This window comes from Tyto alba, unplaced genomic scaffold (genome assembly GCF_018691265.1).
Source record: "Tyto alba isolate M040663 unplaced genomic scaffold, T.alba_DEE_v4.0 Super-Scaffold_41, whole genome shotgun sequence".
Lineage (NCBI taxonomy): Eukaryota > Metazoa > Chordata > Aves > Strigiformes > Tytonidae > Tyto > Tyto alba.
Window position 1 is genome coordinate 134490 of NW_024881317.1, and position 16100 is coordinate 150589.

Below are 16100 nucleotides of genomic sequence, written 5' to 3' on the forward strand. Positions count from 1 at the left end.
AGTTTCTTCTCACCAGCCAGTTCCATACTATTAAATGTTGCCCTTCTCAAACTTGTCAGCAAATTTGCTATTAAAAACGCATGTATTGCGCTCAATCCCTTTACAGCCAATCTCCATCTAGCACTTCAAAGTCATCTCACCTACTTCTGTTCAGACATAAAGAAGAAAGCTCTTCATCTTGCTCCTTTTTGAAATCTGCCATTTAGACCTTTCCAAACAGGATCACATGTTCCAGAAGTCAGCATGGTTCAAGGTCACAAGAACTGAAGAAAAGGGGAGGGAACCATATAAGAACGAGCTCAAAAAGCTTTCAAGAAGAAACAACCAAAGCTGCCATAAATGGCAATAAGGATCAGTTCGTAACTGGAAAAATTAAACAAGTACTTCAGAAAACAGTAACAAAAAAATACTGGACTTGAGACTGACAAGAGAAGTCTTGAAGCAATATACAGCTCTGGAAGGAAAACCCAAACATAAACTGGCAGAGAAAGTAAGAGATGTCCCTCACTGACAAAGAATACAAAATTATTCAGATGAGTTATCAATTGAGTACATGAAGAGAAAAAGAAGGCTGTTAGGAAATGCTTTTTAAGCAGTATATTTTACACTAATTTCTCAAAAGGAAAAATTAGAAAACGTTATCACTTGAACAAAGCTCTGCAGAACAGACTATAAGGCCATATAACAACACCATGGCCTTTGAGTGGTAAGAGAAATTCCATCTCATCTATCTAGCCCACACCTTTATTGGTTCCACAAATCAAAAGCACAGACTGGTCAATCTGAATCTAGCAGATGGTTCAGAAACATCCTCCCTGTTACACATCTCATTTAATTCTAATAGCACCGCACAATTCTACTGATCTGCCATTGAACTCCAACTGAAGGACACAGATAATTCACAGAGCGTAAACTACCTCAGCAAATCAGTGAAAACAGTTAAACGAAAACCTCCACTATCATACCAGTCTGTTCAGGAGATGTAAAGACAACCATCACCTATTGACAACTAACGTTTTCAGACCCTCAACTTTCATAATCACCAACTTCAGGAGGCTGGAAGTCACCTACCATCATCACAAGAGGGGGAAAACTCTCTCCCACTCTGATCCTGCAGTTTAATGAAAGATTATTTAGATCTCAAAAACCGGTACAAGTCAAGACAAAGCTCTACTAAAACTTAGTTTTCTACTACTTTCTTACTCGAGGACTACAGGACTCCATGTTATTAAACAAAGCCAATGAGAGGCAAAAGCTCCGCAAAACTCGGGTACAGCACCCCACATTTCTTGTATAATTACACAACAGCATGTTAAAGGGACTTCAGTGCATCATGACAGTACCTGCCGAGCCACAGCTTATGCGTGAGTGAAAAGCCATTCTACTTTAAAATAATCTGAGAAGAAAAAAAAAAAGGTAAGGAGACCTACAAGGGGGAGAGTACAGACTACCACACACTCTCTTCCTTTCAAGGACACTACTGTTGTTGCTTCTAGGCAAAAATAAAAGAAAGTTACAAAAATCCTTGATCATTGCCAAGGTCACAACACTCAAGAGTTTTCAAAGTTGCTCTGCATTTCTGCCATAAAAACAGTGACAAAGTGTTAGGAACAAGAACTACCTTATCATTCTTGCCTGCAGTAAAGGGGAAAAGAGTAAAAGCATGTTATGCATGTAACACAATAACTTTATAGTGCTGCTCTTAACAGACACTGTTCAACATGCATCCAAGGTCACTACTCCCTGAAAACACTGAGGACTATACACACATCTGTTCCTGACATTATTCAAAATACACATCTGTGAACTACTAACCTAAATTCACTTACCACTGGAAGGACTGGGGGATTTAGCAGTTCCCTTCTCCTGTGGCTGCATCTGCTCTTCTCCCTGCAGATTTCTTGCTGCAACTGTATCTTCCGTATTCTTTGGCACCTGATTCTCCTGCTGAGTCACCAGCATGTCAACCCCTCTCCCTTGAAGTGGTGGCTGATTCCCTATTATCTGTCCTAATTCTGAACAACCTGGATGTTTTTTGGCACACAATGCCACTTCCGATTGAACATCGCTCTTTAATTTAGGAAACAAACTGTGCTGTTCCAGTAACTCTCCTCCAGAAGGCTTAGATAAAACTTCATTGAGCTTTGGCATGTTTTCCGAAGCAGCCTTAAAAGACGGCTCATACATGCTTTCTGCCTCTCCAGTGCCAGAAGTACAACCTTTTGAAGCTCCTCTTCCCTGGCTTTCTAGTCCAATATTTCCTAATTCTTGGGCCTGATCAGACAAATTTTTGCTATTTTTACAAGAACCATCAGCAAATTCCACTTCCATATCTTCATGACACTGTACGTCCCTTTCAAGAATAAGCCTCTGAGAAAGCGTTATATTCACAAGGGACCCATCTTCATTTATTTGCTTCTCTTTTACTTGCAGTTTTTGTTCTTGTTCTTCACATTGAGTCTCAGGAAGTGCCTCAGGTTCAGAAGTCTCTTCCAACAGATAATCCTCAGACTGTGCTTCTCCACCCTGAGCGTATGACAAAATCTCAGGCAGACCAGACTGATCTGCAGCCGTCTGACTTCCAGAAATACACTTAATCTCCTGATGAGCTGTAGGGGTTAATAACGCATCTCCTGCTACACTTGCACTAACTAACTGCATTACAGGCTTTCCTGCAGTCGGCAAATCCCCCTTTTCTCCCTTTTCAGAAGGGGCTTGATCACCTGCATTCAGCCTCAGTTTTATGTTGTCATTCTCCACAGAACAGAGTCTCAAGTCTGAGGCCTTGCATTCAGCAATCATCTCTACCTGTGTGGTTTCACTATCTTGGCCTGTGTTCAGAGAGCCTGAACTGACCTCTGTATTTGTGGGCTGGCTACATTCACTTGAAGAAAGCATCAGCTTACAGGACTCGGAAGGCTGTGACACACAGTCACCTGTAGACATCTTTGACAAAGCATCTGTGGGTCCAGAGTGATCTCCTGCTAAGCATAAATGGGTTAAAGCAGCAGCTTCTTCTGCATGCTTCTTCTCTGGGCTCTGAGTTGGAACAAAGATATCCTGAAATGAAAAAAGTGGAACATGGAGCATGACAGCATCCTGAGGAACACTTTTTATTTGTTATTGCTAGAACATTACATTAGATTATGGAGCAGAGCAAGCTCAGCACAAAACTACAGATTAAAAAAAACAACTTTTTCCCTCCCCCATTTATGAGAGCCATTATTGCCCCATTCTTGCTGAGAAAAATTATCACCACCCATTACTTTTTAGTACCTCCATAGCAGTCAGCCACAATCCTCAGTAGACTTCTCACACTACCAAATCATGAAGTACACGTCAAGTATGGCAAATTCATAGCTATTTTTATTCAAACCACTAAGGGTTTTGGAAAGATTCTCTGGAGGAATCCATTATATTAGCATGAAAAGTCACTTTCAGCTAAGGAGAAGTCCTGCTCTGACTACTGAATTCTCTAGTACAACTTTTATTTTCTGCCTTAAATTCATGAAATTAAGCTATAAATCCACCAAATGTCTGTAAATCCATTTGAACAACAGTAACTTCCAGAATGAAAAAGAACGAAGAAAACAACAGATAATAAGAACAAGCAAGTTGAAAAATGCAGTAAATGAATTCTAGCCTTATAGATGAACACAAATGCTTTACTACAAAACAGCTTCACTTTCTCCATAAAAAATGATGCTAAGGTTTATACCGGTAAGTCTAATTTATGACATAGTTTGAGATGCGGGATGCCCAGTTCAGCATCAGAAAGCAACAGCCCTTCAAAGAGAGAGAAGAAAAAAAAAAAAAAAAAAAAGCACAAAAAAGTTTTCTAGCATAGATTAAAAGACAAATTCTACATTCAGTAGATTGCCCTCTATGCCCTCTTAAGCTGTTCTGCATTTTCTCTGCGGGATAAACTGCCACACAATATGATCAATACGACTCAAACACACATCTTCTGCAAGAGCCATATAAAAACCTCAGAAGAAATATCTACATGAACTCTTACATGAGAGAACTCTGGTTGTGATGGTATAGGTAAAGATCCAGGAAAGAAGGTCGGGGCACTCTGAGACACTGGAGTTGAAGCCTGCGGCGGGACAAGAGGTCCTGGTGGGATACATGGGATGGCCATATCCACTAGCTTATCTTCTCTCTGCTTCTGCATCAGCTCTTTTTCTTGTGCAGGGATAGATATATCCATCTGTTCATCTGGTTTGAAGGAGTAGAAAATACATTATTAGTAAATTCTTGCATTGTACCTAAAGATTCCAACATTCTATTAAAAGACTCCTCTTCAGTGGCACATGAAACCTTTTCACATACTTTAATGGGTGAATCTAAAATCTTCTCTCCATGTGAATTCTTTTGGGAGGGAAAAATAAAGAAATCAACAAGAATATACATATCGTTAAATTTAAGGGGGGGAGAAAGTGTTTTGTTAAGAATTCGTATAACTATTTGGCTACAGGTCTAGATCATCTACAGTTAGAAAAGGTTATCTGAAATTTATAAAAAGTATTTATCTGAGTTTTTTTTTTTTCCTTTTGCTATCTTTATTAAAATGCACCAAATCCAGACCCCAGATAACAAAGTACCTGTTCTAAGAGCATTCTGCATTCTGTGACAGTAATCTCACAGAAAGGAATGCTGATTTTGTATCATACTGAAAGTCTGAATGGATGGATATCTTATCCCTGATGGCAAATGGGTGCTTAGAGAAAAGATTTAAGATACAAGGTATCATGCAGAACAGTCCCTCTTTAGGCACAGTGTTCTAGAATACAGACAAATAAAATACAAAAGCTTTTTAAAATTCTGTGTAAGTCAGCCAAGATAAGGTAAAATAACTGTTATGATTCAGTCCTCTTAGCCTTTCTATCGCCCTAACACTATATACTTAATACAGATATCTGCCTGTAGCAAGAATGATTTGTCCTTAAGAACAGAGGAAAAATTGCAAGCAACGATCTGTATCCCACACAAAGTATTTCCCATCTTTCAAGCAAAGGAAAGCTAGTCGACAGTACTAATTTTATTACGATAGCTATGCAGGAAATATCAACAGCACATCGGCATCTGAGTCACAAATACAGATCTCCCTTCATCTACTTCTTTCAGTATTCTCAATCCTGCTTAACTCTTTAAATACAATTTTAACAGGTTTTGAAAAGGCTGCATGCTCAGACTAAACCACAGAGCACAAACACAACCACAGTTCAGTATGCAGAAAATTTTACCTTTTGCTTGTTCCTGTTCAGTAGGACTGCTGGGGACAAGAGCACTGGATCCAAAGGCAACGGGAGAAGGAATAACGAGGCCTGAAGAGACACTGCAGACCAAGAAAAGGGAACATGCAAAAGATGGCCATACATTCCTAGAAAATGCATTCACTTCTCCCTAAATGTAGCTTCAGCTTGTCACCACAGTCTTCTCATAAAAGGAGAGCGTCAAGTGTTCACTAGCAAGAGACTTGAGAAATGGCCATTGACCACATGGGCATCATCAGTATGTTTCATCACAAAATAAAGCCATGCTCCTCTCATAGTGCAAAATTAAAACACTGATTGCTTAAAATCAAGCACAAGTCCTTGAATAACAAGAAGAGTGGTGGAAATGCACTAATGCAATTAAGCTATTGCAATAGCGTGGAGATTTTTTGCTTACGTGGAATGACTCTCCTGTACAAGGGATCCCTGTCCAGAGAGCTGCAGGAGTTGCAGACTGCGGGCAGGGGTGCATGCCAGAGAACTTTCTTCTTCCACCCTGGTTATTGGACAGCAACTCCCTGCAGTCATTTTGAACAAAAAGAAGTAAGATTATAAATTTGGCCAGTAATCAAGTTGATCAGAAAATTCTGAGGAATGATATTCACACTACTGTGCCGTTACTTCTCAGGTAGACAAAGACAAGCTGGTTTTCACACAGATATGGAGGGGTACATGAATGTTCAGTATGTGAAATGTGAGCTTAATATAGTTAAGATGAAAAAGATAAGTTTGTACCTATAGAACAGAGTTTTATCAGGCCAGACTGTACAAGTCTTCCTGCTTGGGAATTTTAAAAGAAAAATCCCCAATGCCTCCAGTATCAGCACATTTGATCCAGCACTAGAATGCAAACACAGGCAAGGTTCTTACAAGACAAGAGACCTTGCAGTGACCACTGACTCAGTGTAAGAGGTTGTTAGTGAACCTTCTGGATACAGAGGGTGCACACACAAAATCACACTGGTATAGACACAGTCATGCACAAATTAAAACTACAACAAAAAGCATAAAGTGAGACTTCATTTAGCTCATGTTTTATAAACTGTGACAAAGTTGCCTTTCAAAACTTTATTTTCTAGGTTTTTCACTATTAAGATTGTTAAGAAACTTTCTATTCCTTTATTAGCCTTTCAGTTGTGGATACCAAAACCAGACATAGATATCCTCCTAGCAAGCTATACAGTGATGACCTCTCTCCTGATCCTATTTCATGTAATCTCTTCTCTTACATGAGAGAACAGTAACCTAGATGTCAAGTAAGACTGACCAAAATCACGGTACAAAGATTCTGATTGCAGGATCCTGTCCTATTCCACACAGTTAGGCCAATTCAGAGAAGTAAGATAGAATGTTTTGCCAAAGTTACCCAGCATAAGAAAGTCTACAATATTTGCCTACGTCGCTTATCCACACTTTAGGTTGTGTGTCACTACAAAGGGTGAGCATTATTATTGCCAGTTTCAGAAGAGGGCAAGAGGGGGTTTTTTTGGTTTTGTTCTCCAAGGGGCACAGAAAGAAAGGAAATCAAACATATGTAACAAGCCAGTGTAACCGTTCTAACACAAAGTGACATTTAGACATTGCTCCATAGTATAGCGAAAGAGGTTGTGGCTCTTCATTTCCAAAGCATCCTCAATTTTAGCAGAAATTACATGAAAAATATTCACAGCACTCTGCACTCTAAAATGATCAAGTAAGGATGACAGTTATGATAATATCCGGGACAGACATTTTGGCTCTGTTTGTCTATTGCTACCTGTTGCATTAGTCTCAGGAAACATTTCTTCCTGAGTCGACAAGATATCCGACTCCTCATGACCAGAATCAGGGGATTTCTCAGTTTTAGTGGAGTCAGAGACAGGAATTTGTTTCCTGGTACGCTCTCCTGCTTCCTGCAGAATTCTGGAAAGGCAAGACAGTCACTGACCTGAGAAAGTTGAAGTAAAACTGCAACACTGTAAAGAAAATGTATCAGCACGGATGAAAGGTATTCACTTGTGTATACCAAAAAAAAAAAAAAAAAAGATAAGATAAAAAGACCTCTCTCTCCTGACAAAACACATTCATCCTTGACAAGTTACATTTTCAGAACTGTTTTGTAAGTTTTCTACCACTCTAAGTGACTCTTCAATGGAATGCAGATTGTCCTACTGACTTCTATTCAATGTGGATTCTAAGAATTTTGCTTCACCTCCTTTTTAATATTTCTTTTGTGGCAGGACATGACAATACAAGATGAGCTAAATATTATTCTATCTGGCATAAAGGATATATAGAGAGTTTTCAACAAACTGAAGCTTCACATTTAAAAATAATTATAAAGCTTACAATAGCAAATACTCAAAAACATCCTGGGATGGCAAGCACTTAGCCTCTGGATTTGTCCTGTGAGGCCAAAACCCATGCTGTAGTGATTTAGTTATCTTGAAATAACTTTTGTGACTTAAACTGAATTATTACTTCTAATATATTCCAGTCATTTAACCTTTAAGAGAAGTTATTAGTATGTTTTATTATCCAGTGCACTCTCCCTTAAAAATAAATCTATTGATACCTTTGTAAGAGTTTGACACCACCTCTTTTCTCAGCTAGGAATGGTGAAACCACCTCTTGGCCAGTGCTGCTGAAAAAAGGTCTCCTCAGTACTTCATCTCTCCCCCCACTTTTCTCTTTTGCCTTGAAGCCTGAACCCTCCTACATCTAAAAATCTAATTAAAAAAAAGCTACAAATCGACTTCCAGAATGTCAGCAAGAGACCTAAGTAGAACAGGGACTGTTTTACCTTTCAGACTCCTCCGTGTGGCCTTCCAAAGCAGTATGTGCTTCTGTGCTGGAGACAGTTTCCGTGCTGTCCCCATGTAGTTCTAGCAAGAAAGAAAAAAAAAAAAAAAAAAATACTTGTTACTCAGGTCACCTGGATTAATACAGAAAAAGAAAAAAGTGTAGCTCTGTAAATTACACAAATATCTAGACAAGCTTTATGTGAAAAAAAATTAATCTTGAACTATCAAGGATAACAACCACCAAGAAAAAGGACTGAATGAGGGTTTTTTACCAGGGAAGGAATTCAATATCAGATTGTCTGACTATTCTGGAAACAAACTAGGAAAAAGAGGTGCAAGAATCAATGACAGCACTTGGACAGCTACAAAGGAAAGAGAAGGCAAAATTCTTTTCAACTACTAATGAGCTGTGAATTCATTTCTGAAAACAACTAATAATACTGTATTTCCCGTCAAAGAAACATAACATCTATAAATGAAAGAAACCAGGGAGAATTGACAGAGCAACAAAAGGATGTCCAAGACCATTTTCACCTACCGTCTTTAGTATCGTTCTTCACAAGCCTAGAAAAAGGGACAGCAGCTCCAGGGTCAAACTGATGCCTAGCATCTCCTTCACCGGGCACGGAGTCACTCTCAAAGTCCTGGCTCTGTGAGAGCTCTAGAGCTCCAAAATGCATCTGTGACATGCCTGTATCTAACACCAAACATTCATAACTAATATATACACACCAAAAAAATAATGAAAAAATCAAATCACTTTACAAAGGCAAAAGATACACCCTCTAACAAGTATTTAGGCTATTGCTGAAACTCTGAATGAACTCTGATCTCAGCTGTACTAATTAAAAATATGATAGCCATTAACTCAGAAACCAGTGTTAATCAGCAAGGTCTCACGTAATGCCATCAGGTACCACAGCAGATTTGTATTCTGTGATGAGGAAATAATCCTGACAATACGTAGCCTGTGCCTGAAAGTCCTCTGACGACAACTTTTGTGCCACGAGTTCTTTACTCTGCCATAACAAGGCTCCCTTTCCTCATGGTCACGATGCACCCATGCCTCTTCTAAGTCATTTCCTGTCTCCAAGATCCTTGTTAACAATGATATGAATTCACCTTCTTTTTCTTTCAAACAGCAAAGCATACAGATCGACTTCCAGAAAGATACTTATTTCTAACCCATTATTACCAGCGCAACTACCCCTAGTGAGACAAGTGAGACAGCTGAACTGAAAAACTACACAGATGGTTGATCAGATTAACAGCCCCAAGAGACCTGAAATGGTGAAGTTACCTTCTACACACGGTGGAGTAGTACAGTCCTCAACGTCACTTTCACCTCCTTCTCCAGCCTTTCCAAGGGCACTGCAACAGAAAGACTTATTCACATCACCTTAGACTTTCCTGCAGGCTGCCTTCTTGCAGCCGACGTGCGCTCTGAGGGGCTGCTTTGGGGCAGCAGCACCCAGCTAGGCGCTTCCACGTCCTCCGAACCGTGCACCCCAGCGCGCGGCCAGGACGGGTGTGGCCGCATCAGCGCCGAGCCCGAGCTTTAAGCGCGTCCTTGTCCCGCGACAGCGATTTTACAGGGCGGGAGGCCCGGGAGGAGGCGGCCGACCCCCGGGACGGCGGCTCCCGCGGGCCGGCCCACGCACCTGCTCTCCCGGCCGGGCGGCGGCATCTCCTCGGCGCGGCGGCCCCGAGACCCGACGGCGTCCGGGTGGGTCGGGCTCTTCACGGGCTCTGCAAGCACAGCGTCGTTAGCACGGCTGCAGCCCCTCGGCTCGCCGCGGCCCCGCGCCCAGCTCTTACCTGCGGGTCGCTCCCGCGCCGCCCCGCCGCCCGCGGGTGCCCGGCTGCCGGCAGGACCGCAGACGATCTCCTGCAAGACAGACGTACGGGCCGCGGTCAGGGCCGGGCCGGGCCGGGCCGGGCCGCGTCGGGGCTGGACGCTCACCAGCACGGGGCTCGGGCTCCGCCGGGCCGGCAGCCGGCGGGCCAGTACGCCGAGGCAGGCCTGCTCGGCGTCCTCCTCCGCGCCCGCCTTCTCGGGCTGCGAGTCCTCCACGATCAAGCGGGGCGTGCCCTGCTGCGAGAAGCCGAGGCCGAGCTGGCTGCCGCTGCGCTCCATGCAGGGTGCCTCGGGGAGGGAGACGAGCGCCCGGCGGGGCCCAGCTGCGGCCCTACGCCGCCCGCCCGCCGCGCCGCGCCGCGCTTCCCGCGGCCGCCATCTTGCACCGCGCCGATTGGCGGCGCGCGAGCCGCCCGCCTCGCGCCGTTACCAGGGAGACTCCGGCCCCGGCGCCGCCCGGCGGGCCCGGCGCTCCGCGGGGCGGGGCGGGCGCAGCGGGCGGGAGCGCGGCCCGCGGGGCGGTAACGGCGGCGGATTTGGGGCTCCCCCGCTTCCTTCAGCGAAAGGGGACGCCCCCTCGGCCTCTCCGTGAGGAGCCGTACCCTCCGGCTCGTCCGGGGCGGGACTCGGGGCGCGCCGCCGCGGCTGGGCTCGCTCGAGGGCGAATACAGCCACTTCCTGACCGGCGCAGAAGGCTTGGGGGGGGGGGGGCGCTTCAGCACGGTGCCCTCCCGACCCCTTTTTCATCAAACGTACGAAACACCCCCTGGCTCCGGCACCGAAGCGAATACATCTTATCCTGGACAACCAGAACCACGCGTGTAAACTTCTCAGTATCATTGGGAAGTAAAAGCTGATTAATTTCCCTGCCTTTCTATTAATTAATGGCAGTTACTGAAGAAGCCCTGGGCACAAATTGTGACACTATTGTTGTCTTTCAGCATTAAATTTTTTGCCTAAAAAAAATAGTTGGAACAAACTAATTTAAATCTGCTTTTGAAAGTTCTCTTTTTCACTTGTGCACCTCATTGTATTTTATAAAGGAGAATTCTATATATTTTACTTAAAAACCTGCTGTACAACTGAAAACACATAAGACTGAAAAAAAAACCAAAACCTGGCCTGGAAGAAACTGTTATGCAAAGTTATAAACAAAAGGTTGTACATAGTGAAACGCTACAAATACGAGTTTGTGTTAACAAATACAGTGTGTAATGTGAAATCCAAGTTTGCACATCCATGTTAAGAACATTAAACAGTCTATAAACATTTACAATTCCTACACAGGAAGGATGCTCTAGTGGTTGACTGTTCAGCTCCCAGAAAATGCTCCTTTAGCACATATTAAGCTGTATTACTGAAAATGTTTTCTGGTGTACTAGTTTCAAAAACACATACAACTTCAAATATTGTCTGAAATTTGTGCCAATGCCAAAGAACACCACGAGGTCTATGATTACTAAATCCTTTCAAAAGATTAAGTTGTTCATAGGCTTTTGCTAGCCATCTGGAGAAGTCATATTTCATGTTCACAAAATATTTTATCCCAGGGAACTGACAATGACACTGGGACTGTGATGGGACAGGTGGCAGCCTATGATCCTCAAGTGTCTCAGGAGCTCAAGAGGCTCTTGCAGTTTTTTCAGTTTCCTTCAGGCAGAATTCTGCTTCCATCAGAATGAAAGCATTTCAAATGGTCTTCTTTTATTCTTACTCTTAAATAAAATATAAAATTCCTCCTTCTTTTTTTGGCAAAATAGAAAGTAAATCCATCTTCTCTGCACAAGCATAGCATGAGCCCTCATTTTCTGAGGCAAGTTTATGGTATGCCACTGCTGATCCTTTCTGGACTTAATAGCAGGTTTCCAAGCTTGATACTGTCTTCCCATGTAGAGTGTAAGAATAAACTCCTTTTCTTATCAACAGAACACTAAGCAACTATATCCTTCCTCATATCATCTTCTTTTACACTTCTACCCTGCGAGCACCTCTTCTTTATTAGCTTCTCCTAGAGAATACATGCTCTTTGTTACTGCATTTGAAATGCCTACCTAAGCCAAGTCCTTTAAACTCCAGATTTTCATCTGAATGTGTTTATACAACAGATAGAGTTAACTACTAATTGGGGGGAAAAAAGACACAATTATTGTTTCTAGCAACACAAGAAATACATGCAAGTGGGCAGTCATTGGCCATGCATAATGTATCTTTGGGAAGACAATAAGAGAGCAGAAAAACAAAGAATGGATTTTGAGGAACAGATGTTAATAAATAGATAACTGTCAAGTAAGATCTTGCAGCACAAAAAGAGTTACAAAAAGACAGCAGTTTCTTTACTAAATGCACAAGTGCAAACCGTCTTAATGCAAAGAAAGGACAAGAAATGTAATAGGAGAAGGTGGTTTGACTCAGGTATGACAAGAAAACAGAGGAAAGGAAACATGGAAATCAGAACGATACCAGCTTTTTTAAAGGATCAGCATAAAAGAATGGCAGAAGCATAAGAGGACAAAAATGTTAAAGGCCAGAGATATAAAGAGCAATGAGAAAATGAGCTATAGACATACCAGTAAGAAAACAACAACTTTAAGCATTGTTGGTCTGCTGTTCTGAGGGAACACTACTGGGTGGCTAATGTCAAGAAGACAGAAGCATTTACTGTTCTTCTCTAAAAAGGTTAACAGAAAACAGCAGATAGCTCAGTTAAAACAACAACAAAGGGCAAGACTTCAGCCTTGAAACAAGGCTGAAACAGATTAAAGAGTGCTTTTCTAAGCCAGATGTTTTAAAAACTGTTAAGTCCAGAGTCCTTCACAAAAAAATGTTTTCTTAGAAGTGTTAACAGTTACCTTTCAAAACTCATGGAGGACAATGAGGTATCTGAAGACTAGAAGTGGCAAATGTGCCAGTCACTCTTTCTCAAAGCTCCCTTCAAATTCTTGAAAACTTTGGTAACAAATCATCAAATTACCAGTTTGTATCTAGAAGATAACAAGGAGAGGAGTTATCAGCCAACACAGATCTGTAAAGACAAGGCACATACCATCAATCTGATTTCTCCTCATGTCAGAGCAACAGGCCTTACAGACAGAAGAAAAGTAGCTGAAAGACTTTTAGCAGTATCTATATGGGGTTCTCATAAGCAAACAAGGGAAGCATAGCTCTGATGAAATTTCAGTAAGGTAAGTAAAAAAAAAAAAAAATCTGTTGACTATCCACCCCCAGAAAGTAAACATCGTCAGTTATATGTCAAAACAAGTATGTTTGACTGAGGGTCCAAACATCAACATGCTATTCTGTACATGGTTTTCTTTAATCGCCTTGGTCACAAAATAAGAAGTACATTTATTAAACTCACCAACAATCTGAAACTGAGAGGGACTATAAATAGTAGAAGAAATTTTTTTTTAAATGGTCTAAAAAACAGACAAAGTACAATGCAGGTAAGAACAATATTCTACAAAAGGAAAGAACTGACTGCACAAATTCAGGATGGGGCTGCTAGAATATGTGGCCTTACTGTAAAATAAAGCAATGAGGAGTCATAGTGCCTGACAAACTAATCATGAGTCAGTGTCATGCTGCTGCCACAGAAAAAGGTGCAAACAGCAAGCATTATATTTATGTATAGGATACATATATGTTAGATGTGTGAAATAGTTCTTGTACGCTACACTAGCAGGGCCTAAGCTAAGCGTTACATCTAGTGAGAAGATGGCAAAGGAGCCGACTATCATAACAGTCTTCAAACAGAAAAAAGTCAATGGCAAATAATTGGGTTTTCACATTCACAGTCTGGAGGACAGCTCCGAATTCGTTTACATGAACTGCAAACGGGTTTAAATTAAAGACAAAACAGAAATAAGCAAAAATATTTAAAAAGTAAGGCTAATGAAGCTCTGAAGTTTATGCAGTCTCTAGCATTTAAGACTTCTTTTTTTAAAGTAGTAACAAAGAGGTATAGTTGATCTTGGTCTAAAACAGGAATTTGGACTAAATCATCTCCACGATTCCCTTCCAGTCTCTTTTTTCTGCAAGTCAATACTTCTGCATGAACCTGGGTAGGCCAAAATTGAGAGCTCAGTCCAGGTAGTCAAATTAGTAAATGCCAAATTTGTGTGTGAGTTTTAAAGCTGACTGCACGTTTCTTGTTAAATTTGTAATCTCTTTTTTTTTATGCTATGAAAAAATCAGCCTGCTTTCCTTATAATATACAAATCTTTGTTCTAAACATCCCCCCTCAGATTGCAGACTGCCTTTTTTCTGGCTCTTATCATAAAGCATGAATGGGGTGTGGCCACCTTTACCTAAACAAAGAGGATAAAAGAGCAAAATTAATCTTTGCTTCCTTTCCCTACCAGCAAAACATGTCCAACACCAGACTTTCAATGAATGAAAGTATGAAGGCTGTCTGACTTCTCATATTTGGAGTATGTTTTCTAAATTTCTTGTACCTTACGGACTTTGCAACACAGACAGTTGAAGCTATAGTTTATTCTGTTCCAACATAGTCTCCTAATTAGGATGGGAAACCTAGAAACAAGACTCGTAGTACTCATTCGCATTTATTCCACTGTGAACTCGTTTCTCTGTGTCCCAGGCACCATCTTCAAAACAGGATAGGATTCATATGAAAAAGCACCAAATTCCATATCCTTATTTCAAGCGGGAATTAGAAAACTAAACTAAGATACCTAACAAGATAGCTAAACTTACTACTTGCCTTTGAAAAAAAATCTAGGATTAAGTACTGCAATGTATTTTCACAATTGTTATTTACACTGGAGACCCATCTAAAAACTACCTGGCCGACTTCTGTATGCGTTATCCTCTGCTCTACTAATTTGTACTGCGTAGCATTCACCATTCCCGGGGTCCGTGAGGCCAGTGACAAATAAGATTGCCCGCCGTGCTACCGACTAAAAGCCACCAAGAGCTGACGTGCTCTACGACGCTGGAAGTGCCCCGAGCAAACAGCAAGCAGCCGTCCTCCCGTGCGCCTGCAGCCGACCCGAGGCAGCGGCCGGGCCATCGCAGCCAGCCACCCTGCGCCGCCCGAGCCCCGCCGCGCACAGCGAGCACCCTCACCACGACGAGGTGCGCTTGGCTCCCCCGCCCCCGGCAGCCCGCCGCGCCGGCCCCGCTCCGCCCTGCCACCGAGGCGCCCGTTCCGCCGCCCCCGAGCCGCCGCAGCTCCCCGGTCAGGACCTGCGCTGCGCTCCGGCCCGCAGCGGCGGGGCCGGGCCCGGGGGCCGGCCGGGCCCCGCGGCGCCCCAGCGCCCCCAAGGCACCACCGGGGGGGGGGGGGGGGGGGGGCCCGGGCCGCCTCCCGGGTCGGTCTCCGCCGGGCGGAGCACAACGGACAAAGCGGCCGGGCCGCGGGCAGGGGGAAGCGACGGAGGAGGAGGACCGCGGCGCTAGCGGACCTACCGGCCCGGCCCGGCCCGGCCCGCTTTACCTGTCTCAGCCGCAGGGCCCGGACCACCGCGTCGGGCGCTCCAGCCGCGCGGCCCGGGCCCGCCCCGCTGACATCAGGCGGGCGGCACCGGGCCGGACCCCGCCCCCCGCCCGCACCGCCCCCGGGGCCGCTGCGCCGGGGCGGGGGCTCGCGGCCGCCGGCTGAGGGCGAGTCCCCGGCGGCTCCGGGGCGGAGAGGCGGGCGGGCGGGGCGGGAGGGGGACCGCGTCCCCCGGGGAGCGAAGCCCCCCCGGTGCCTCCGAGGGGCTGCGCCCGCCCCGACACGGCTCTGCCCGCGCCGTCGTTGTCTGCCGGGCGGCGAGAGGAGGGCCGGGCTCGGCCGGGGTGTGAGAGCCCAGGCAGGGCTGGGCGGGCTCACGGGTGCCGCCCACATAAACGCCCGTGTGCACCTTGCGCGATCCTCCGTGGCTCTGAGGGCATCCTGAGGCACAGCAGCATCCTCGGTCATTGCCTGGCCTGTACCCAAAGGCCTGGGCACCATCTCTACAAACATTTTAGAGCTTCTTCTCTGTAAACAATTATTTAAGCACTTTGTTAATTCAGGTGTGTCTTCAGAAGTCTAGTTTCTTTAGGATAATTTAATTTGGCCATGTCACTTACGAGTTACTGACATCCTTTTCTAAAGACGTTTGATTCAGGACACATTAGTAAACTGTTGAATGATTGGCTTAAAGAGCAGTGGATATTATGGTGTCAGAGAAG

The 16100-nt window shown here is 44.0% G+C and overlaps 1 protein-coding gene across 5 annotated transcripts in view; it reads right to left on the reverse strand.

Moving 5' to 3' along the window:
• The window catches only part of TP53BP1 (tumor protein p53 binding protein 1), a 35123-nt gene extending 19471 nt beyond the window's left edge, over positions 1–15652 (reverse strand). The window contains exons 1-12 of one of the 5 annotated variants that reach the window (XM_042803883.1): positions 15379–15493; positions 12770–12901; positions 9881–9950; positions 9724–9811; positions 9363–9433; positions 8601–8759; positions 8062–8143; positions 7036–7181; positions 5677–5797; positions 5250–5341; positions 4019–4221; positions 1830–3060 (exon numbers count right to left, since the gene is read on the reverse strand). In XM_042803883.1, the coding sequence (XP_042659817.1) occupies positions 1830–3060; positions 4019–4221; positions 5250–5341; positions 5677–5797; positions 7036–7181; positions 8062–8143; positions 8601–8759; positions 9363–9433; positions 9724–9749 (2131 nt within the window). In that variant the 5' untranslated portion in view covers positions 9750–9811; positions 9881–9950; positions 12770–12901; positions 15379–15493. Of the gene's footprint in view, positions 1–1829; positions 3061–4018; positions 4222–5249; positions 5342–5676; positions 5798–7035; positions 7182–8061; positions 8144–8600; positions 8760–9362; positions 9434–9723; positions 9951–10025; positions 10606–12769; positions 12902–15378 lie in introns of those variants that run through there. The other 4 variants (XM_042803884.1, XM_042803882.1, XR_006166590.1 and 1 more) reach the window with 4 other exon arrangements.
• Positions 15653–16100: the final 448 nt, after the last annotated feature.